This window comes from Rosa rugosa, chromosome 2 (assembly GCF_958449725.1).
Source record: "Rosa rugosa chromosome 2, drRosRugo1.1, whole genome shotgun sequence".
In the NCBI taxonomy this organism is placed as follows: domain Eukaryota; kingdom Viridiplantae; phylum Streptophyta; class Magnoliopsida; order Rosales; family Rosaceae; genus Rosa; species Rosa rugosa.
The window spans coordinates 67,439,836-67,463,387 of record NC_084821.1 but is presented as its reverse complement, the minus strand read 5'-3'; the positions used below and the strand labels follow the sequence as shown (position 1 = coordinate 67,463,387).

Below are 23,552 nucleotides of genomic sequence, written 5' to 3'. Positions count from 1 at the left end.
ATTAACTTATTATAACTTATAAGTTAATTCCAATATATATATATATTAAATATGATCAACAAAAAATAATGAGTCTTATATTGCCTATAGGACCATGGAGCCACATTTTGAGGAAAAAAGAATAATATATTTCTTTTTGTTAAACAAATTAAAGCCCTTTTAGGCCCATTTCGGTCCTATTTGGCCTTATTTGGAAGGCCGGCCCTAGTGACTCGGGCGGATAAGAGTTAGCATATTTAAGCCCCGGCCCGACCCTACCCGGTCCTAAATTTTATTGATTTTGACTAGGCTGGGCCCGGCCCGACCCTAAGCCCTAAAATTTAGCTATGAGTTTCCTAAGCCCATGATGACCCCGAGACTACATCTTTGGGACGAAAGTGGATTTAGGAAACTCAAGTCTGGAAAATCGAAAGGAAAACTTTATATCACAGGGGCCTTGCCACCGAAGAACTGAGCAGCAGACTCAACTCCACATACGCCTACCGCCTACGTCAATTAAATCCTGTGGCTCAGCTAGCAGAGCCTGAACCTTTTGATGGTGATGATGACTGCGGATTTGGAAGTATCTCGCTAACAATGGAAGGTGTTTAATGATTACCACAGTACTGAGGATTATTATGTTGAGCTTCCACTACTAGAGCTAGAGCAGTTGCAAGTACTAGTGGAAAAACCATGTAACCTCTACCCCTAGCTCTCTCTTTTAGCTATGATCTTTTTGTTATGTTCCATGTTGAAGACAAAACTCTATTTATAGCCTTCCCAGTTCTGGTTTAGCCTTCCAAGTTCTGGTTCCTTCATTTGACGAGTCGTTAATAATGAAATTATTGAGTGGCAATGACATCTGTTTATGATGCTATGATATAACCTTTATAAGTAGTGTAATTGGATGGATGAGTAATTTCCTAATCAGTTAATCTTCTATTGTCAATTATGCACACGTTCATGATTATTTTCAGCTTGTTTTGATGCTCGATTGGTTTAAAGACAACGAAAAAACGAACAGATTTGTCATCCAAATTGAAGCTCGATTTCTATTCACTTGTTCAGCGTTGAGTTTTAGAACTGGATTGTAATGGGAAACAATAATTCACAGAACCCCCAGAGCAGCGAGCTCCTCCAAAGAAAAAGAAGAGTGGTACTGGCTGCTTAAATTACGTCTACACAAAGCACACTCGCACTAACAAATAAAATCCCGCAATCGACCAGACTGAGTCCAACCTAAAATATAAAACCGACCAGACTGAGCAACATCAACATACATACCCACACCGGCTTTTAGACATAAGAACATAACTACGAAGATAAAGACAAAGTACTAGAGTCGCCTAAGGAGTTGTTACGGTCATAACTTTTTGTACATCAGCTCTAGCGTTCACGACTTTTGAAGAATGCACTTCTCATATAGTGTGAGGATCTCCCTTTTGTTGGGGTTCCTTAACTGCAGCAGCTCAGCACCAAAATTATGCTTTGTTAGCTCTTGCTTCAGTTTCTGGACTGTGAACTTTGTGTAATCTTCTGGATTGGTTTGCTGACTGCGGCTATCCTCATCTCCCCGGAATACTGAACCACCATCTTCTGTTTGCACATGCTTCAGAGGGCTAGTAGTACTCCTAGACTTCTTATTTACTCTTAAGATCCGGTCACTCAATTCCCCGTCTTGAACAGAGTCCACGTCCATGTCATAGTCATCTACCCTTGAACGCTTCCCATGTGAAGCAGTCCTAAGCTTACTATCCAATGCAGTTTCATTCAGGCGAACAGAAGTCAATTCTTGCTGGAGTTTATCGAGTTTTGCTTGTGCAGATTGTAGCTGATGAGAGAGGGCTTCTGCCCTATTGTTTGCGTCTGCATGTGCTGCACGTTCACTGTCCAGAAGACCTTGAAGGACTTGAACTGTACTAGTTCTCTGCTCATTGTTCGACTCCAATAATGATTCTATTTCTTTCTCCCTTTCTTCAACTCTTGCCTCCAGTAGAGAAATTTTGTGATGAGCTCCCCTTTCTGATGCACGGATTCCGTCCAACTCAACTTCCAAGTCTCTTTTCTCCCTCTGTAGACTTTCAATATGCCTCTCAGCCCTCTCAATTTGAGCCAACCTTTCTATTGCCAGCCTCTGCATGTCCCCCTTTTCCTTTTGAGCCATGTCTGCTTGAGCTCGTGCTTTATCAGCAATATCAGTTGCTCTAGTGGCTTCTTTTTCAGCAATTTTACACCTTTCTTGGACTTCATCCAATCTTTTGATCTCAGTTTCATACGTCTGCTTTAGATGGATCTTCTCCTGCTCCAGTATCTTCTTTTCTCTTTCAAATGAATTGGCCTTGTCATTTGCAGCTTCTAATTTTCTGCTCAGCTCCTTGATTTCAAGCTTTCCTGATGATATTTCAGCATCATAACTATCAATTTTGGACCTGGCAGCCTGCAATCAATATGTTCACAGTCAAGTACTACCATTGACATATAAATAAGTTAAAACACAAAGACACCACGCGCAATTGAAACAAACATATGCAAATTACAGAAAACCAAAGCCTTTCAGGCTTTAGTAGACAGATGGTGGATTGAGTTAAACCACATAAGCTTGTAGTAAACAACAGAGATAATAGAATAACAAAAAAGTGGGGAGAGAGAGAGAGAGGCACACACACACAAAATTTATAACACAACATCTAGAAACTCAAAATTACCTTTAGTTCCATTTTTAGAGTCGTTAAGCACTGCTCAGCATATTCAATCTTTGCTGTCTTTTCCTTTATGTCTTCCTCCTTCATATTCATCAACAAAAAACAAATCAAAACCCTGTTTGATTATATATAAGAAACCAGAGAATTGGAGTGTATGTGCGTGTGCACGTGTGAGGGAGAGAGAGAGGGGGGGGGGGGGGGGGGAATACCTTCGCAGCCAAACTACTCGTGAATTCTTCCCTCAAAGCATCTTCTCTCCTTTGTGTTTCCTTACTGGAACGTTCTTGGACAATTGCTGCCTTCTCTAGAGCAGCTTTTGCCTCTCTAAAAGCAATGTCATATTTGCGTTTCCAGTCCTCTGCCTCCTCTTGGGCAGACTGAGCTTGTTCCTTTGCAGCAGCCAGCCTTGCTTCGCCAGCACTGCATCGAGACTTGAGAACCGCGATTTCGGAACCAGCTTGATCTTCCTCAGCCTTCTGCTTGGAGAGAACATGCTCATATTTTCTTTGCCATTCCCCTGCTTCTGCTTTTACAGAATCCAAACTCTTACGCAAGCTAGCACACTGATCTCGCAGAGAAGTATTATTTCCTTGCAAGTTGTTAAAACGGACATTGTATTCATCATTTAGCTTGTTCTTGTCATTGAGAGCGTCCTCGTAGCGTTTGACATACTCCATCTTAGACTGCTTGCTTTCCTCTGCCCGCTTTTTCAGTAAACCCAACTCATCTTCCATGGCACGGGATCTCAACCTCAAGGTGCCATTCTGTGATTCAACTTTGTTGATTTGCCTCATGATGAGATCAAGAATTGGACCTTCCAAACTGTAAAATTTGGACGAACGAAAAGGGAGGCAAATATCTTCAACAAAAAATTGTGACTTCAACAAAAGCAAAAAGCAGGGAAGTAAAGAAATACACACCTCTTTCTTAAAAAGAAAGCCAGTTGCTGCCATTTTAGTGGACCCCGACTTGCCTTTTCATACTCGGACATAAGGTCACCAAGAACCTAGAACATAAAATGTGAGATGCACATTTCAGGACCCATTAATAAACATGTTGAATACGTGAGGGAATTGATTGTGGACACGTCTTACCTTCAGAACATTATCAATATTAGCATCACTAGCATGGCAAGTGCTCCTCAGCTTCCCTTCCATCCTTTGTATAGCATTTACACATTGCAACTCTGCCTCCATATATGCATTCTTCTTATAATCCTGTATAGTAGCCGATTCAAATCAACACATTTATATGATGGATGAGGTCATTGATATATGTATCCAAATAAAAATGAGCACATTAGATTTCTTTATCATGTTTAATGTATGAAATCACATAGATCTATGCAAACTATTTATCACAAGTCAGTGTTAAATGTATATGATCACACAATATTTTAATCATTTTTAGTAATTACAAAGCAAAATATAAAGATGAACAAGGAAAAACTATTTGCAATGCAATCTCAAAAATAAAATAAAAGAGATGCTAAATGCAAAATCTGTACTCAACAGTGCATATCTAAGTGCTTGAGGTCAACTGAAAAGAAAAAAATATATATATATATATATAATGCACTTCTTGTGGCCACAGCCTACTAAGACTAAATTTTTATCCAGTATCATACTTCAAATTTCTTTTTGAGCTGTTTGTGAAGATTCCCTTCATATTTTTTCCTTGTTGGACCACCCCCTACAGCACAATCGTTAAAAGCAGCCAGTGATTTTTGGACTGCCTCTTCATGAGCCTCCCTCAGTGCAGCCTGCAAGATATGGACAAAAGATAATTAAAATCATCCACGATCAAGGAAAAATGAGAAGGAAAAAAATTATTGCATAACTTACTTCTTCAGGCAACTTTGAACGGTCAAAAGCAGACCTATAAGCATCAACAGCAGAATCATATGCTCTTCGGCACTCTGCTTCTTCGACACTCTGCAAATTAAAAATATGTAAACTGAGAATGATGGAAGTGAGAAATGAAATAATGATCGCTCATAATGTTTATTTTAGAGTTGTTAACTAGTTCCCGGATAAATTTTTAAACCCTCTCCTTCATTTATTTTTCTATTCAGCAATTAATGCAGATTAAAGTGAAATTAGAATGTCCCCTGTAATTTTCAATTAAGATTAACCAAGTAAAATTTAGATATCGTATCTACTTCCAGTTTTGGTTACTAGTCCCTTGATACCTCCGCATTCCAGTCAGAAGGAAAGATGGTGTCCAACATTTATACAGCAAGAAAATACTGTCATGGAAGCAAATAAAGTACTCACAAACACAAACCTGCCATGAAGATGAGATGGTAGGCACTGCACCATTATTAAGAGCATCAAGATAGGACTGAAGGATACCAACTAGAACTGGCCCTGTCATCATAGTGGCCCCAACTTGCTTGGGCCTCGTTCGTTTAAAAACAAAACTTGTCAAAGCATCCAGCCCTGACCTAAACTCAGGCCTTAACTTGTTCAACTGCATAAAAATTCTTCAAGTTGAGCACAGAAATAATACACAGAGAGTAACAGATTTGAGTTCATGACCATTGCAGAGAGAATGTGAAGACAGTAATGAATTACTGACCTGAATTTGATCGAGTCTCCGGAGCTCCTCTTCCTTGTCCACAGGCCGCAAAAGGGTGAAGCATTCTCTATCTGGAAATAGAGCTCTAATGGAGTCCCGTATCTATTTCGAAGATTTGTATGTTAAAAAAAATGCCTCCAAGTCAAACATGGATAGCATAATTCAAAAATGCAAGTGCTAAATATGCCTACGATGTTATAAATAGACGTTATAAATAGCTCCAAAATGCATATCCACTACCCGATGCAGATTCAATAAAGCATTAGAAGGCAACTTCTTCAAAGTACAAAGTCAATATAATGCAGCGATCTTCTCAGAATTAAGGAAGATACCTCATTTTTGGCAGCTACGTCTTGTTTTCCTTCAAAAGGCCTCAAAGCAGTCTCTAGATACTCACGGGGTGTTATCTTTCTACCATCCTCTACTAAGTCGAGATAGAAGTCCTGGAACCAAGACAAGGGGGGTTAACACAACTGGACAGCCATAGTACATATTGTATTAATTAAGTTGAGTAATCATGAGGTAATTAAAAGAACAATAACAGCCAAAATAATTATGATAGTAGAACTAAAGTCATGAGAATAGTAGGATTACAAAAATAGTTGCAGAGAAAAGAAAAATATAATTCAAAACAAATTACCCTTAGAAGCCAGACAAAAACTGGGGAGAACTGCCCAATTTCAGAGGCTGTGGTTCTTCCTCCAGAGGCTTTAACACGGATATGTTTGGTCACTTGGGTGACAAGAGCAAGACGATCAAGTGAAGCTTCATCTATACCACCCATCTAAGAGAAAAGCCAACATCAGGAAAACTGATAGAGGAAAGACGGATGCATACTGCATCAAATTGCAAATCTCTTTTTCCCTTCACACCCTATCTCAAACCTATTTACATGAATAATGGCCACGCCATGAAAATGCTCGAAACAAAGATTTGAAAAAACAAATCCTAAAGCATAATTAGAAAGCAGCAAGCCACCAGGATCAAAGTAGCAGCAGAAGTCTCCTAACCTGATTATAAATGAACATGCTGGATAAGAGAACAGCCAAGGAAAATATTTGTGTGCTGTACGTTCCCTGTCAGATAAAATAAGTTACAATAATTGCAATTAGCTTACAAAGTGACTAAAAGATGCAATGATAAGGAACAACATGTTAATAAAATGAAGAGAGACAAATATTTTAGTAAGTAAAGGAATGAGAGCTAACTGTCTGATCATAAGCATCTATTCCTTCAGTATCCAACAATAAGAGATTGTATTCAGTTCCATCAAGGGCAGTTCTCTTCAAGGGTGCACTCCACATCCATAGTCCTTTAGTACATGGGCGATGAGTCGATGCTACTTGAAATCCACTACTCCTTCCAAGAATCTGCAACACAGGAATATCAGCATAATTCTATATGACTTGTAGTGACATTAAACTGGAAGGAAAGCAAACATCAATTATACCGATTGTGCACTTCAACACATAAGTAACCTTCTATAAAAAGACTTGACAAGACTATAGTCTATGGAGGCACTGACTAAATGAACGGAAAAGAAGATGTCCTGAACCATTATAAAGTTAAGAGAAACCTGATGGCTAGAAATACTTGCAGAGCACACTTACAACAGAGAGACAATAATAAAGGAAACTGTTTCTTTACTACGCCCCATCTTTAATATCGTTAGAATAATCATATACTGACTTAGGATTCAAGACCATATTATTGAAATTTGCATCTCACATAACAATATTGCCCATAAGATACATATACATCCATGAGTTGGAATCAACCATACCCCAACATAGTTGGGAAAAACAAAATTAAGGTTTATTCTGACAAGTACACGAACTACAGATAATTATATAGATGAACTGATGCAAACACAGAGAACTACATACTTCAAAAAGTTAGTAATGTGATTCCAGTGCTATAAGGGAGGTCGAGTGCAACGACCCGTTTCAATGGCTTCAACTAGAGCCAAACAAGGCATCACAGAGCTCAGACAAAAAGAAAAAGCACAACAGAGTCCAACAACATGCAAGATCCTGGCCTTCGACCTGCTTCAAGCCATGACCTCCATATACATCAATTATTCGACACTGAGTAGTGAAGCTGCATTACTCTCTCTCCTCTATAATTTACCATTAGCTAGGTTGCAACAGTTCTAACTTAGCCTCCTAAGGTTATTTCAGCTAATTACTTATAAAATCCACAATAGCCTACACCTCACACACTAGAACCACTTCACTTTATCATAACAATTAGGGCAAAAGCTAATCCTCCCTCTTACCTAAAAAATCACAATCCCTAGACTTTCACAGGAAGAAAAAAAACATATAAAAAGCATGAAACTTTCACGAACTCTAATCAAAACGAAGATCTAACCTGGTTGAGAATATAGCTCTTGCCCTGGCGAGCGCGACCGCAGACGGAGACGACACCAATCGGCTCCTTAACGAGCTGCAACACCGCGACGGCTTCCGGATCCATCCGGAACCTCCCTTTCTCGTCGGCGTAGACGAGTCGAATCGGCCTCGCCGGCCCGGTCACCGGCCGCGACGGCTGCGGCGGCGAAGGCGAGGACGACGACGACGGAGAGGAGGAAGATTCCGGCGAGGCATCGGAGGCGTTGCCTCCTCTGAACATCCGAAACATCTCTGCACCGTTCGTTACAATTCTCTCTGTAAAAATTTTTTGGTTCTACTGGTTTTGTTTGATAGGGCAAAGAGGAGCAGATAGAGGGTTTAAAATTGGGGGAGGGAAAGGGGGTCGAGGTTTTTGAGCTTTACCAGAGAAGAGAGAAAGTGGAGGGTGGGAAATTACGAGTATGGGTCTGATGGGTTTGCGTTTGTCGTTTGGGGTGGGTTGAGTTGTGGGAAGGGGTTTCTTGTATTTGTCACTGCTTTATATCGGAACGGACAGCGTGGTTATAAAGCTATCGCTTTTTTTTTTTTTTTTTTTTTAAAGTCTTTTTCAGAAGATTTTGGAGTCTCTTATTTTATTTTTGTATATTTATTTAAAGTATTTCTATATCCATCTTGTTGAGCAACCACGATTTGGCACGTCGGAAAAGTCCAATTTTCAAAGTGGTTTCGATAGACCATGATGATATTGGAACTTAAAAGAAAAGCAAAAAAGAATAGAGCTAGAAAGAAATGCAAATGTGGTTTTCTTTTTTTCGAGCTCTATTTTCATCGGAACACAAAAGCGGAAGGGATAACCAATTAACATGAGGCGCAGAGTAACTAATGAGACTACAAAGTCGTCGATAAATACAGTCGTCGCCAAATCGAGTTAAGCAGATGGTCGGAGTGAACTAGCAACCACCGACACCAACAGAAAGCCAGCCTTCAGCTTCGGTGGTATCACCCTCGGTGTGGACAATGATCAATCATTGTACAAATGAATAAACATCAGATCCCAGCAGACATCAGTGTGCGGATAATAGTACTAGCATGACAATACCAACATTCAGAAAGTGTTAAAATAGCGCCACACTTAAACAATTGATTGGTGCACAACTGGTTTAGGCTGTAAAACATTCACACATTGTTTCCCCCAGAGTTCAATACAACAAATCCAGAATCTAGAGAAATTAATCCCGTTGCATAGGGTTTTTTCAATATTTGTCTTACAAAGTCTGAAATGAAGTACAGGACTTCAATTTAGTAGCGGTACTTGGTTGAGTAATCCTTGGGAGCAATCACCAGACCACGTCCCTTCCTCGCGCCACGGTACACAGTCTCCACAACGTCAATGAACTCCTGCTTGTCCTTGAGAGCCCAGTTGATCTTGTTGTTGTTCCCAGTGCCAAGATCAATCATAATGTGCTTGTTTCTGAAGAAGAACATGACTGTTGAAGGGTCATACAACTCATACATGGTGTTGAAATCAGGAACCTCAGTGATGTCCACAAGGTAAATCACAGCAAAGTTCTTAAGAGTCTCCGCAACATTTGCTAGCACTTCATCCATCTAGTACATAAGACAATAAAAATCCATTAGCCTGCATTTCAATCAAGACTAAATACGTCATAGAAAGAGCAGCTACAAAGATATAAATAATAGGGATTTACCTAAAAACAAATGGCAAGGATTACAGTGTGATTTCATGCACAAGCACTTCTAAATGCATTACTAAATAACATTATTTCAGAAAGCCTAAGCAGAGATAACACCACCGTTTACGTTTTTGATGTGCTACAGTAACATGCTTCTACAGGCTCCTTAATTCCAATCTAAGGTTTGATAGAGGCTAACTAGCATTCGATTAATAAAGTCTACATATACAGAGTTGCTAAAAGGGGCGTAGCATAAATCAAAAGGCAAACAAAAGACTTTGGTTAATGCATCCAACTGAACGACTCGGTTAACAAAGTGCTTACAAGTACTTAATCTATACAGTTCATCATGGCCCCTCCATGGTTTACATTAAGTGAATGAGGAGTATGTTAACAAGTATCTTCATGAGATTCATAATACTAAGGGCCACAACAGTCGCAGAAAGACAATGCTTCTTTCACTCTAGTCTTTGCAACAACTGAACTCTAAAACAAAGGTCATCCCATATCCAACTGACCCTAAAAAATTAAACAAAGAAGGAACACATGCTCAGTCCCGTATACCAATTTCGGTTTTGATTCCATTCTTTCCCAAGACATAACAAATTTATCAAATCACTAAAAACTTGGATCTTCGCCACAAAATTACCAACTATCAATTCACTCCTATGTATACATTGCAACCCACAATCAAAGTACTATATGCATATATTCCATACACATTTCTCTACTAAAACCCTAATTCAGTCGAATCAAACCAACATGCATATCACGTCTGTAATTAAACCCTGATTTCTTGTAAAGAAAACGCTGAATTGTTTGCTTTGCTAAAGAATATAGAGCTGAATTGTAATCAAACCGAGGATTTCGCCAACCAATTGAATCAATTTTCAGTTAAGAATTGAAAACAACAAGAACAACAAAATTAGGGTTCGAAGCTCAAACCTGCATACAAGTCTCATCCCAATCGTGGCCGAACCGGATGACGACGAGACGCTCCTCCTCGGCGAGAATAGCCTGGTCGACGGCCCAGCCGGAGTGAAGATGTGGAAGCAGATACGACATCGTTTCGATGACCTTGTCACTTCTCCAAATTCCCAACTTCTCTTTCTATCGAGACACAACGATTAACTTTATAAAGCCAAGTCGGCTATTGGAATCCAACTCCTTTATGGGTTTTGGAGCCCAAGGCTGCTATGGTTAAAGCACTTCTCATGTTTTGGGTTCAGTTGTGGCCCAATTGCAAAGCTACCATAAATACTCCTCAACAAAAATAACTTTGGAAATTAGAATGATGCATTTGTTTGGTACCTCAAATTCATAAACCAAAACTCTGCTACCCTTTATTATGTCTATAATTTTGATACTTCCTCCGTTAAATTTCAAACATTACGGTCAAATTGATAATTTCGTCAAAACTCCATATACTCTAGTATTAAAGACGTAAATTATATATCTTCCACAAAACATCTACAGATATAGAACTTCAACTCTATACTTTCTAACGTGTCAGTGACATATAGATATATAAAAAGATCGTTGGTGCTTCATCATTATTATTCAATAATAGTATTTTCAAGGTTTATATTTGACTTTTGGATACAATAAGAAAGCTTCAGATTGGCCTATGAAGGTAGTACTGTGTGAGAACAAACTAGCTAGCTAGCAAGGATACATTCGGGGACTCTAATGTTTACAATATTCTATGATGTCATCATATATCTAAGCTGGCTCTAAGAAATTAATTTAATGAACCAAGAGGATCTAAACAATTAGATAAAAGACATATATAAATCTATATGAAAAATCAAAAATCAAAAATCAAAAGTAACTAAGTCTATTTAGCTTTATGAATATGCGTGTTATGAGTGATACATATAATAAATTAATAATATTTAAATCTTAAAATAATCCTGAAATACCTCACGTCTTCAATTTTTAAGCTTTCATCATGCTTATGTCAATAACAATTAGTGAGGCTTGAAATGGCAACATTAACACTGCTTGAAATGGCATCACTAACACAACCCATACCTACCTGCATGTGGATCAGGTTGGCAAGCCATCGTGTCATACAACTATTGTTTATTAATTAGTGGATCCAGTATAATGTTCATGGACATTGTATTTGAGTTGTATCTTGTACCTATATAACTAGAAGTCAAACAATTCACAGGTATATCATTGCTCATCACAAGTTATGACACAGCTTTGATCTTGTACATATCTACTTGGAACCTCACTAACAACTGGCATGGGTTAGTGTTATTTTCATAAGGTCTATAAGTCAATGAATATGTTTGTTAAAATTGTATGGACTCAACTCATAAATAAACAAATTTATCTTACAACTACGAAACATAATAATCTAAATTCTGTGAATTTATTTACACCCTTATTTTGGATTAATCGCAATATCTCAAAGACTTTTTGGGCCCAAACAATAATTTATTGAAAAACATGACGATCAACTGAACTTTATATTCCTTCATATAATCATGTTTATAATTCAGTAATTACACTAAAATAAACTCCGTGAGTGAGTTAGGGCACATACAAAGTTGTCTGCACAAGCTAAACAACCCACACCTACCTATATGAATGGTCATTTCTCACAACTAATTCCAGCAATCTTAATTAAGCAACACCATCACTCCCATAAACTTTCCAGTTTCGTTAAGTCCTTTATTTCATCAGCAATTACATCATCAACGGCAAAAGCAAGGCTCCAAAGACAATTCGTCACTAGTATCCACTACTTACAGATGTCTATTTTCCCAGCTCAATTATTTTCCAATCAATTCATATCCACCCAACGAAGGAATAAATCTATATTCAAGAAAACAAACAAAGAAGAAAATCACATGCATGATCTGCAATTAATTCCAACAAGTTCTTCTCTCCATTATACAAAGTCAGGAAAACCAAATTAAACTTTGCCTGGAATTCCATTTCTATCATCACTCTCTTAATTCTCGAAAAGGAACCGCCCAGCTATCACAATATTCAAGAACCAAGAAGAACAAAAAGGTAAATGGGTAAATAAAATCACTCCGTAAAAAGTAACTAATTGAAAGTCAAAGCCAGAGAGCTCCAGCTTCTTTCAACACCGGAACTAGCTCGCCGGAAATATGCGTCGCCATAACCCTCTCCAACCCACCAAACAACTTCCCGCCGACAAAAACCACCGGAAACTGCGGCCAATTGTTAATAACACTCTCATCTCCAACGATCGTCATCCTCTTACGTAGCTCAACGACAACAGCGGCCTCGTCGTCCTCGTCCACGTCGAAAACCGCGGGATTCACGCCGTGACCGAGTAACAACCGCGTCACCACGTGGCTCATGCAGCAGCCGCGCCTCCCAACGACTATAACCGCATTCTCCGATACCAGCTTTTGAACGGTAGCTGCGACCGTCGACACGGGAGAAGATACCGAAACCTCCTCCCGTGTCGACACATGCAGCGCCGGGGCATCTGACGCCCACGATCCGTATGGAATTGCTTGCATTATTATTAAATAATTTTACTAAGAAATTTTTGGGATATCGCGATGAATCCGAAAGGAGAGCGTCGAGAAAAAAGAATAATTTTGCTGAGATTACTGATTGAGAGGAGAGAAGGGAAGATGGGGTTGGCGGTGGAGAAATTGCGTAGGGGAATGGTGGGCTTTTATAAAGTGGGGGAGGAGGGAGAGAGAAGGGAGGAGAGGCTCACGTCAACGGCAGTTGCGCACTGTGGTACGTCACTCGGTACTGTATATGACGTGGAGTTGCGTCAGCCGCGTCGGTCGGTAATCGACAGATTCCAATCTAGTAGACTAAGCTAGCCGCGTTGGGGCCCACGCTATCCCATTCTTACCGGCTTCCGGCGTTTTGGAATCATCTCCCGTAATGGGATGTCCGATAGCGAACCCTAGCTAACAGGGAGGTTTTACGATCTTAACCTTTCATTTCTAATCTATTTTCACAAATAAGAATATAAGATGAGCTCATGCTAATTAAAGAAGATGAGGTTTATAGTGATACACTATAAGCTTTATTCGAGTTTATCGTCATAATGTTTTTTTTTTTTTTTTTGATCAGGTTATCGTCATAATGTTATTATTACAAATTTGAATAGAAACTAGTGTTTTGTTCATAACATAAAAGCATTTAAACTAGCAAACGTTATTTGATCAAAATAAATAATAATGAAATTTAAATTAATGCGAACCGTTAGAACTATTAATACACGGTTACTAGTACTTTTATTACGAACTTAACCTATATTTATTAATGATAAATACATAATTACCACCTCATCATATTTTAGAGTAATCCACTGTAGTGGGGATATGACATCTTATTTGATACTTCACTTTTACTTTTACTCTTACTCTATGTCTCTCTTTAATTCTTTAAATCTATAATTTTGCTTAATTCGTACCTAAGCTAACCTCTTAATAATCGTCCATTTCCACCGGATTACTACACTTTCCTTGTGGTTTATTGGCACAGAGCATAACCGGTAAAGTGGTTGAAGTTCGACACCTACACCCTTTTGATACAGAAAGAAACGACTCGGATAATGCACGTGAAATCTAGAAAACAAGTGATGAAATCTTTCTGATATCACAATACTCATCCAAAACAAATCGATCCCAACTCACCCCCCGAATAATGCCAAAGCCGTTCCCGGACGGTGCTAGCTACACGACAACCCACATGTCGTCACACACGATCGCTACCCACCACTCCCTGACCTGAGCATCACACATCCACTGTTCCGCCACGTGGTGCTCGGATATGAAGAAGATGATCATCGAACATGGTCTGTCGTAACCTATCGCTATCGGCCACGTCATCACGCCTATTAATCTTAGCCTGGTCTCTCCTGCTGACGAGTGAAATGATTTGGACGTGGGTTTTGTTTTCCATGATTTTTTGTAATTTTAAAACAAAAACGTTCCACGTTTTCATGAAGGAGTCAAATTATGTGTTGCCAAAAAAAAAATAAAAAATGAAGGACTCAAAGGAAGACTGGAGGGTGAGGATTTCGGGTGAGAGAGAGTGTGTGGTAGAGCAGGGCTTACGATATGCATGATTGAGTTTGTGGGTCACGAAACACACGTGTCGTCTGATCAGGTGGGGTCAACGCTTTGATTATGTCACCCCAAAGTGTGATGGATGATATTTTTTGGTTGTTAATTAATTAACCAATTTAGTATAAGATTTGGATGAATCTAATGATCTAATCTTACGATTAAGATGGACATTATTGGGTTTTAAATACAACTAAACCACGTACCAAATTAAGGAGTCCCTGGTGATATTGTCGGAATCTTTAATCACCCCATGTGAAGAGATTTTCATATATAAAATATGTGATTTTTGTCCAATATCGTTTGATAAATTGACATAAGTCTCTATTTTCTAAATGAGAATTTGTAAATTTGACTCATCAAAAATTAGATTGTGTAATTCTTGATTGTTGATGTAATAAAAAAAAAAATTTGATGTAATAAAAAAATGTGACTTTTGAAAGGAACCTCATAAAATTTCCGTAATTATTAAGTTGTTAAAGTTTCATCTATATTTTCAAGTAAACGCTTGAAGGAAAGAGATAGATAGATACTTTTAACCTATTTTGTTGTGGGGGTCGTATTATGGTTTGGTATGATCGAACTTGCATAAGAAAAGAAGCTTCTATGTCGTTGGGGGAAGAAGAACTGGGGGAATTCTTTCTTATTGGAAGGAGCGGGACAACCAAGTTAGGTCTGCCGGACTAGTACGTATGTACGTACGTGATGAGATAATTGTAGTTGATAATGGACTCTGGTATATCTGAGAAAGAAGAGAAAACCTAATTGAATTATTGCGTGGAAATGGGAGTTAAAAGACGATGGAATAAAGAAGAAAGACCTGGAGTACCTGGGGTTTACTTTGAAAACTGAGCAGAGTTTGGTTTACTCGGTCAACTGTGAAAAGAAGAACACATAAATTATGATTCAATATTTCTAACAGTACGTACATAGATTGATTGAAGAATGAGCCAGCAGTTTGAACTTTGAAGACTAGTCTAAAGTATCCGCTATTACATGCCATTTCACACGACTGAGAACACAGCCCACCTCATGGCTATCATCATCTTGTTCTTTTTTCTCTTGGTCGTTTTGTTGTTTTACAACTTCAGTTTCTTCTAGGCTTTTGGAAGAACTACTTTGCTGATCGAAACGGTGCTGGCCAAGATTGATTGGCTAGTTTATCAATGACTTATTTCTCTACTTATCAAGTTCTAGATACATACGTACACTAATTTAGGTTTTAGCGTCAATGATCGTCTAATTTTTATTATTTTTTTTGGAGAAGAAAAATTCTCCCTATCGCACCATTTTATTAATAAAAGAAGAAGAGTGAAGGAGGGGACCAAAACCAAAACCTCCAAAAAAAAAAAACAACAACAACAAACTAACTAAAACGAAATTGAGGTAGACCTATGTCACTATCACAATATGATACCATAAAATGTGGAGGATCATCCCACCACACTAAATCAGAACAAGACGTACCATGATTTGCCAAAGCATCAGCTATTTTATTTCATTCCTGAAAAATATGAGAAGCTCTAAAGCTCATCTGAGAGATTTGGTATAAGCAATTTAACCAACAAACTCGAAGAGACTAAGGGACAAGAGAAGGTGTACGGATATAATCAAGTACTAGAGATGAATCAATCTCCAACCAAATATGTTTCTAATCTCGAACCCAAGCAAGCTCAATGACCTTTATGACAGTCATTATATCCGCCGCAATCGAACTAGGAATCTCAAGATTTAAGGCAAAAGCTCCAAGAAATTGACCTTTATAGTCCCGAAAAATAGCACCACAACCACCAACCCCTTCTTCATCTTTCCATGATCCATCAGAATTAATTTTCACCCAACTAAGAGAAGGTGGGAGCCAATTAACTTCAACTACTCTAAGAGCACGACGAGCTGTTTAAAAGAGATTTCACTTTTTAATTCTCCGATCATCTATACGGATCATGTGATTTACTTGAAAAATTTTGTGCAAATCAAGTGAGAAGTATTCTTCACTAGTGTCCCAATTGATGAAAACATATTCGGTTGAAACACATTACCTTTCTAGAAGAACTTAAGTGCCTAAAATATCCCCAATTTACTTTATTAATTCCAATAATTGTTCTCACAAATATTTATGATTATGTGAAAACATTTGCGCCAACTATAGAAGGAGTGACAAATAATAAATCAATCTAAAAAATAGACTCTCAAATTGTAAACTAAATTTGTCGGTGCAGGTGTCCTGGCGCTGGGATACCACTGCATGGGTGTGTGAGTTACTAACAACTAACCCGATCAAAAAAATTGTAAACTAAATTGTTTTATATTAGTAACTGGTTTTTTCACATTTTACTTGTTTAAATATAGCAAATGATTGTCTACGAATACGAAATCATATGCAAATGATTGTCTACAAATACAAAATCTACGTAAACGTGGATCACTAAAAGAAAACTTCTAGTTTACTCTTTAATCTGTGTGCTTGGCGTCAAGCTTAGGCATTATAGTTGTTCCTTACTTTAGCTCTTCTAGCACACAAGCCACAATTACATAAAAATTAGGTTACGCAAAAATAACGACAAAAAGCCTTGAACGTGAACCATTCGTTCTTTGTAAACGTCATCAAGAGCTAACCTGATGACGCACTTGTTGCTTAATTATGGAGCACTTTCGGTTCTTTATTGTATAAAATCATAAAGTTACTCCTAGCTTCGCAGCTAAACCATCCTTTAATTTTCTTTATGGCAAGTTGGCAACCAAACAGCTTCCGGCTAGTGGCTGCGATGGCGGTTCAAGAGTCAACACTCCTTGGTGTCATGGCGGCTGCCGGTGCTTTTTTTTTTTTTTTTTTTTCACAACTTGGAATCTTGGATAATGTAAAATAATTAATTTATACTTTAGAATCACATGTACCTAATTTTTAAAAATTAACGAAAGTAGTTTGTGCAATATGTTGTAAATATTATTATTTATGTGGCTGTCCACGTAAATACTCATTAGTTATATACTTTGATGTAAACCGTACCTCTATATATAGAGGCTAATGAGACTGAATGAGAATATTTATACTTCCCCTCCAACTATTCTCTCTATATTTCTCTCTACTTTATAACACAATATTCATTATTGAGATATTTTTGTCAGTTTGTGGTTATTGATTGATTGTATCCCTTAAGAAGATAATTTATCAAAATTATTTCATTTGATTATTAAACACAAATTAATCAACAGGCTTTAACATGCTTTACCTCACCCTTGAATATTCTTAGTCTTTACATGTCTTCATACAGAATATGCGATATTGCGATGTCCTAATCAATATTGTGAGTCCTCACATTTGTGTATGTAGACCCACAACTTCACATGACATATAGTGCACAAAATTATATATAAATCGATCATTCTCCAATATGACCTAATAGTATCAAACACTAGTCCCGGACAGAACGACGGCCGTGATCTCTTTGTAGATTCAATTAAGGAATCATGTAAGGTGACATAGGGTTTAGGATTAGTGTTTATGAGCAACTGTTCAGAGAATAGAGAAGTAACTATACAACCTACCCATCACAGCAAAAACAGATGGAGCTAGCTCAAACTATAAACTGCTGGCTAGCTCATCTTTGAGATTTTTTACTACTACTCAAATCAAAACCATCAAATGATGGTCCAGGCTTCTGGTCTCGATCCTCCCCCTCCGGTACTTGTTTTCCCTGTACAACATTTCCAGCATTGTCCATTATTTCTACTGCTACATATTCAGCGTCGAAATCCACGGTGGAGAAAGAAGCCGAAGCATCAATGTGATTGAAAGAAAGTGTAGTGTCTAGTGAGAGTGAGGTTTGAAGGGAAGCATCCAACGACATTCGTGCCGAGCTCTTAAGAGCAAGGTTCTTCCTGGCTCTTCCTCTCCATTTTTTCAGTCCGGTAACCACCGTCTCCGTGAAGACAGCTTTTCTCATCGACGTACCCATCTGTTCAAAGATTTGAGTTAGTATCAACAAACACTTGATTCTTGAAGCTGATGTAGGTAATTAATTAGCAAAGGAGTGCTATGTATCATACCTGAGTGACCAATGCGTAAAGAGGTAGAGTTACATAGCCACACAGGATTTGTACCATGATACCCATGGCCAGCCGTATTACTATATCCTCAGTTTCTCGGTGGAAGCATGATTTCAAACCAAATTTGTACTGTATTTTGAAACATATATATATGTTAGTACAGCCCAAAGGGAGATTCCCTTTATCAAATAAAGAAATTCAAACTAGTACATATTCGAGTGAAAATTGATGACACTCATTAAAGATAATTTTCAGATATTTCACTCACAACACTCTCGCGCGAGTTCAAGAAATTTTACCAACACACCTTATTTTGAGCACCGAGAGGAAACATCATATCATTTCCTTCTCGGTGGCTTCATTAGGAATCCGTATCACTAGTAGGCTCCCATCAAATCATATTTCTTGGTTAGCCGGACATTATACACAAAGGGTGTTGGTGAAATTTCTTGAGGGTGTCATAGAACTTCACTCCATATATAGCAAGTTGAAACAGTAAATAATTAATCAAAATATGCTCACCCAAGTCCAAGTGAAGAATGCCAATTGAAATGAATTCTGCAAAAGTTTAAAGAATAGTTTACATGAATAGTCAGGCCACCATAATTTTTATTTTGAAATTGAAATAAGCTAGGTATATTAGAAGAATCAATACCTGATACAGTATGAAGTGCAAAATATGGAGAAGCAATTTGGGCCAGCCAAACCAGAAAAAGTGGTCACTGGGCTTCACAAGCAAAGTCCCTCTTACAACATGAGATTTATCATGGCTATCTACACACATCTTCGTTATGATGCCTTGTAGCTTTGTTCCCACAAGCAATAGCATCTGCACAAAAATAGCAAAGCATATGAACATTACTCACTTCTACTGCCACATAAAGTGATAAGTTAATACAATGAGTTAAGTGTGTGCAAATAACATTTCTCGTAGTGTAATAACTTAAGGCCTAAAGCATGCAAATATCAAGTATATTCGAGTTGCTTACCAGTAAAGGAATGAACGGTACCCATAGATAATTATAAAATCCTGCAGAGACACAATGAATAATTGTGTCAGCTATCCAAATCAGACTTACATTTATTAACTACAACTGGATCTGATTGATTAAATAAGTGGATTCAGGGCATGTTACCATGTGCATTCAAGAATATGACGAAGACTGAGTACATCCAAATCCACCAGCTGCAAGAATGAATAAGATATGTTAATGTCCCAAATCCCAATTCTCAGGAGGATTTGAAAATAGATGTAGATATATATGATAATCATGAATTGTCTTCTTAGTTATGGTACCTTGTAGTCATAACTACTCCATAATCTTTCTCCAAAGCCCTTCTGATATATTTGTGGAAGTCAAAATTGCTTCCTTCTGCAAAATGAGCCTAGAGGAGCAGCAACATAAAAGCATTATTTAAGAGCTTGTTTAGATTAAGAACTTAATTACATGTATCATGATGAGTTTGGATTATTTATACCGTTATGAATCCGTGTCGAAGAGTGAAATAATCCACTTTGGAAACAGAACTGAAGAACTGCCTTGCAAAACAGGCCTGCAACATTCATATGTAGAGGGAAAACACAACATTAAGTTTTTCTTCAACTTGTTTTAAAGGAAAAAAATTTGGCAACTAAAGTTAACTTTGATTGAGATTAATTACCGGCCAACGGAGTATTCTGTGGTCACTCCAACATTTCAAATGTCTCTTCCCAAATGAGGTTTGGTGTGCCAGCTGAAATCTCCTTGGATCTGCACATTATTTGCAGTAATCATGCTTAATTAGTCACACAAAAACACAAAAAATAAAAGGTCAAATAAAAAATATTTAATCAAACTGGTCCCGGCGAGGCTCGAACTCGCGACCTCCGGCTCATAAGACCAGCGCTCTAACCAACTGAGCTACGGGACCAGTTGTGCTTAATTTTATGAGGTTATCATAAACTAAATTAATTAGTAATAATCTTGTTGTTAATTAATTACCATAAGAAAATTGATACTCCATGGTTCTGGTTTCTGCCTCCCAAGACTGCCAGCTCTTCATCTACAAAACAGAAGGAATATAAAACATTCACAACATAAGCCAATCTAGTCAAACTTGGGTCCAACCTTTCCCAATTCAAGCAAGAAAGAATGGAAAAAGAAAGGAGAGTTGAAATTGTGGAAATTAAGGTCCTCTACAATTTCCCTTCCTTTTAATTTCCAATAAACTGGAAAACATCTGTGAACCACTCGTTGTCTTCACACCGACACCAAAACTTCGTAACATTAGTGGTTAAGAGAATCTATCTCTAGACTCGAAACTGTGGGTTTGAAAAACTATTGACGCTTACCTTGGCAAAACCAAGAGTGGAAGTGAGAACGCAAGACAAGACGTGGAACAGTGCGAGCACAAAAATAAAGTATTGAAGCTCATTGGCACCGGACCTCGACATCAATGAAACCTTTCCCTGCTCTGCACATTTCGTTTCCTCCACAATATCTTCACTCAAGGTGTAGCTCTGGCAAGGAAGAAAAGACTCTCCGGCAGCTTTCGGGATGCAGATGTTGGCAATCGGCTTTTGCCCCACGGTTAGCAGCAAAGAAATGAACCCCAGCAACATCAACTCTGCAGATAATGAAGATCACACGTTCACGATTGAGTTTCAGATTAGATAAAACAGCAAGCATGTGATCTGGACCAGTTCTAGCTAATACGTAATAGTTAATTACCTGATTTGATCTTATCAAGAGCGAGAATGAGAGACTTCCTCCTTATCTTGTTGAAATACTGCAAAGAGATTAAAGAAGATGATGATTAATGCACTAATAGAAAGGAGGTTATCAGTTTCATACAGATACTTAATTTGCAATAGAATAGAATGTTGTATAATGTACGTATAGTATAAGAAAAAAGGAAGGGTAGTTACATGGGCTAAAAGATGAAGCAAATGCTCGATGAGAATGGAGATGAAAATCAAAACGAAGCAGACGGTGGCGACAGCCCATGTTGGTGTTGATTCAAGTGTGGTGCTTTCACTACTGACTTCCTCTCCGGCCATCTTTCCTTCTCTAAACTCGGTTTGGTATAACTTATAAGCTAGCTAGCTATTGCAAAGGTGCTTTGGCTCATGAGCTAGTATATATATATTTGAGGGTCATACACACAACTATAGCTAGGAGCTTCTTCTATGTAGGTTCGCCATGCCATGTCTGACTCTCCTCCTGGCTCTGTGTGGAATCTGTGACGTCTACGCAAGTATGAAGACAAACTCATGAGTCTGAATGCAGTAGAAATTATATGTATACAACCCTATACGACGTAGAAATAGATTAAGATGTTTAATAGGGTCCACCGTCAAAGCCCACCACAGCACACCTTTCATTCTCTATGTACAATAATGCTGCTCTACGCACTAAAGGGTTGAAGAAAACGACAGTCAATGCGAAAGTTCTGCAGAAAAAAAAAAAAAAAAATTATTCTGTGAAAAAATGTAGGATATTTTAAGGGTTCACAAACATTGTTTAGTCATATATGCTCCCGAATCTACTCAAAGCGCGTGACAACGACAAGCAGCTATGGCTGGATCCATATATACACATGTCTATACCATTTTTTTTTACTTAATTCTTGGTTTTACACAAATGATTAACGTGTATTCAGTGCAATGAGGTGTATTATTTTTACTCAACGGTTGACTTCTATATTTTTGTTGTGAATTTTGCAAAACGTTTTTTTTTTTTTAAATATGTTACAACATTTTAGTACAACGATATATTTTAAGAAACAATTCAAATCCAAACCAGTAAGACTAAAACTAAATGCCAATCCAAGAAGAAACGCTTGCCAGTAAGACACACACATTTTTTTAAATTTTTTTTTATCAGACTTCTTTAATCTTGATGATTTGAAATCTGGTTTATAATAAGAAGATGCGGTTGTCATTTCAATACCAAAAGAAGATCTTCAACGACCGAACACGGAGGATTGACTATCAGCAGTTTCACAGTGCACAACTTGCTACAGTAAACACGTCGACCGTGTTTTATATAATTTGAATCAACAACAAAATCATGGACCATGAAGAAAACGGTGAAATTGGCAGGTCATTAGCAGCAGCAAAGTCTCTATGTTTCACTTATTATGAGGTCCCTTTCACCATGACTAAAGAGGTCTATCACCTTAAATTATTGAATGGACTTTGGAGCTTATTTCTTGGATTCATTTGTCTATCTACTTAAATCATGAAATTTCTAGAAATTCAACAAGATTATAAAGACTCTCAATAGTGTAATTTGAAATTCTAGCTTCAAAAAATAACTGTCCCTCGGAAACAGACATCATGCATAGTGCTGCAAATCCATTAAGCCAATGGTATTTGGTCAAAGTTTTGTTTATAAAATGGACCAGATGAAAGCCATGCTAATAAATGGGAACATAATGAAGTCAGCTATTTTAGTCCAGAGAACTAGAAAGAAATCTCAATATATTACCAAAAAATTATGGGTTTAGCTGATATGTTAGGTAAGAGAATCACAATGGTGAGCTGAACTATCCAATACAAACTGATCACCCAGAGCAATAATTCTCAGTTTTCAATTGGTGTATTCTCTAACAATAGCTACATTACAATACATATACATAGATAATAGATATAGTTGATAATAACAAAAGGGGTTTTGTCTATTTACCCCATTTCTAGGGATTTTTTTCCCACTTACCCCATTAAGTTTTTTTAATTCTCTCTTACCCAATACACTCTAAGGGAGTCTTCTCTAATACCCCATTAAGATTTTTTTTTTTGTTTTTAATTTTTTTTTAATACCATTTTACCCCTCACCCCTTTGTTACTTAGAGAGAGAAATAGAGAAAATGGAAGAGAGAGAAACCATAGGAGACTTCGCCGGAGCCTGTCACCGGCCGCCGGAATCCGGTCACCGGCCGCCGGAATCCGGTCAACTTTTGCCGGAATCCGGCCAACTTTCGCCGGAATCCGGTCACCGGTCGCCGGATTCCGGTCACCGGCTGCCGCCCACCGGAATTTGCTGAAAATCTCACCGGAAAGTTTTTTTGCCCCCAATAGACATCTATTGCCCCCTAATAGAGGGGCAATAGACGTCTATTGCCCCCCAA

The 23,552-nt window shown here is 38.0% G+C and overlaps 4 protein-coding genes and 1 non-coding gene across 5 annotated transcripts; all 5 read right to left on the bottom strand.

The window, feature by feature from the left end:
* Nucleotides 1-1,004: 1,004 nt before the first annotated feature.
* On the bottom strand, nt 1,005-8,123 carry LOC133729554 (uncharacterized). The gene is made up of 14 exons (XM_062157089.1): nt 7,635-8,123; nt 6,470-6,631; nt 6,272-6,337; nt 5,902-6,045; nt 5,594-5,704; nt 5,262-5,363; nt 4,968-5,153; nt 4,526-4,615; nt 4,309-4,443; nt 3,776-3,898; nt 3,602-3,687; nt 2,891-3,503; nt 2,685-2,762; nt 1,005-2,416 (listed from the first exon to the last, which is right to left on the bottom strand). The coding sequence occupies exons 1-14, from the start codon at nt 7,902-7,904 to the stop codon at nt 1,373-1,375; spliced, it is 3,210 nt and encodes a 1,069-aa protein (XP_062013073.1). The 5' UTR covers nt 7,905-8,123; the 3' UTR covers nt 1,005-1,372.
* A 605-nt stretch (nt 8,124-8,728) lies between these two features.
* Nucleotides 8,729-10,435, bottom strand: LOC133729553 (thioredoxin-like protein YLS8). The gene is made up of 2 exons (XM_062157088.1): nt 10,255-10,435; nt 8,729-9,223 (listed from the first exon to the last, which is right to left on the bottom strand). Exons 1-2 carry the CDS (start codon nt 10,372-10,374, stop codon nt 8,915-8,917), a joined length of 429 nt encoding a protein of 142 aa, XP_062013072.1. The 5' UTR covers nt 10,375-10,435; the 3' UTR covers nt 8,729-8,914.
* Nucleotides 10,436-12,161: 1,726 nt separating this feature from the next.
* On the bottom strand, nt 12,162-12,969 carry LOC133729551 (glutaredoxin-C9-like). Its single transcript, XM_062157087.1, has one exon. It carries the CDS (start codon nt 12,819-12,821, stop codon nt 12,387-12,389), a length of 435 nt encoding a protein of 144 aa, XP_062013071.1. The 5' UTR covers nt 12,822-12,969; the 3' UTR covers nt 12,162-12,386.
* Nucleotides 12,970-17,815: 4,846 nt separating this feature from the next.
* Nucleotides 17,816-21,679, bottom strand: LOC133729550 (MLO-like protein 12). Its single transcript, XM_062157086.1, has 13 exons — nt 21,349-21,679; nt 21,152-21,209; nt 20,773-21,047; nt 20,423-20,483; nt 20,103-20,191; nt 19,920-19,994; nt 19,738-19,826; nt 19,577-19,626; nt 19,430-19,470; nt 19,096-19,269; nt 18,963-18,998; nt 18,441-18,569; nt 17,816-18,349 (listed from the first exon to the last, which is right to left on the bottom strand). The coding sequence occupies exons 1-13, from the start codon at nt 21,478-21,480 to the stop codon at nt 17,993-17,995; spliced, it is 1,566 nt and encodes a 521-aa protein (XP_062013070.1). The 5' UTR covers nt 21,481-21,679; the 3' UTR covers nt 17,816-17,992.
* TRNAI-UAU (transfer RNA isoleucine (anticodon UAU)) lies at nt 20,278-20,351 on the bottom strand. The gene has a single exon. It is a non-coding gene; the product is annotated as a tRNA-Ile (tRNA).
* Nucleotides 21,680-23,552: the final 1,873 nt, after the last annotated feature.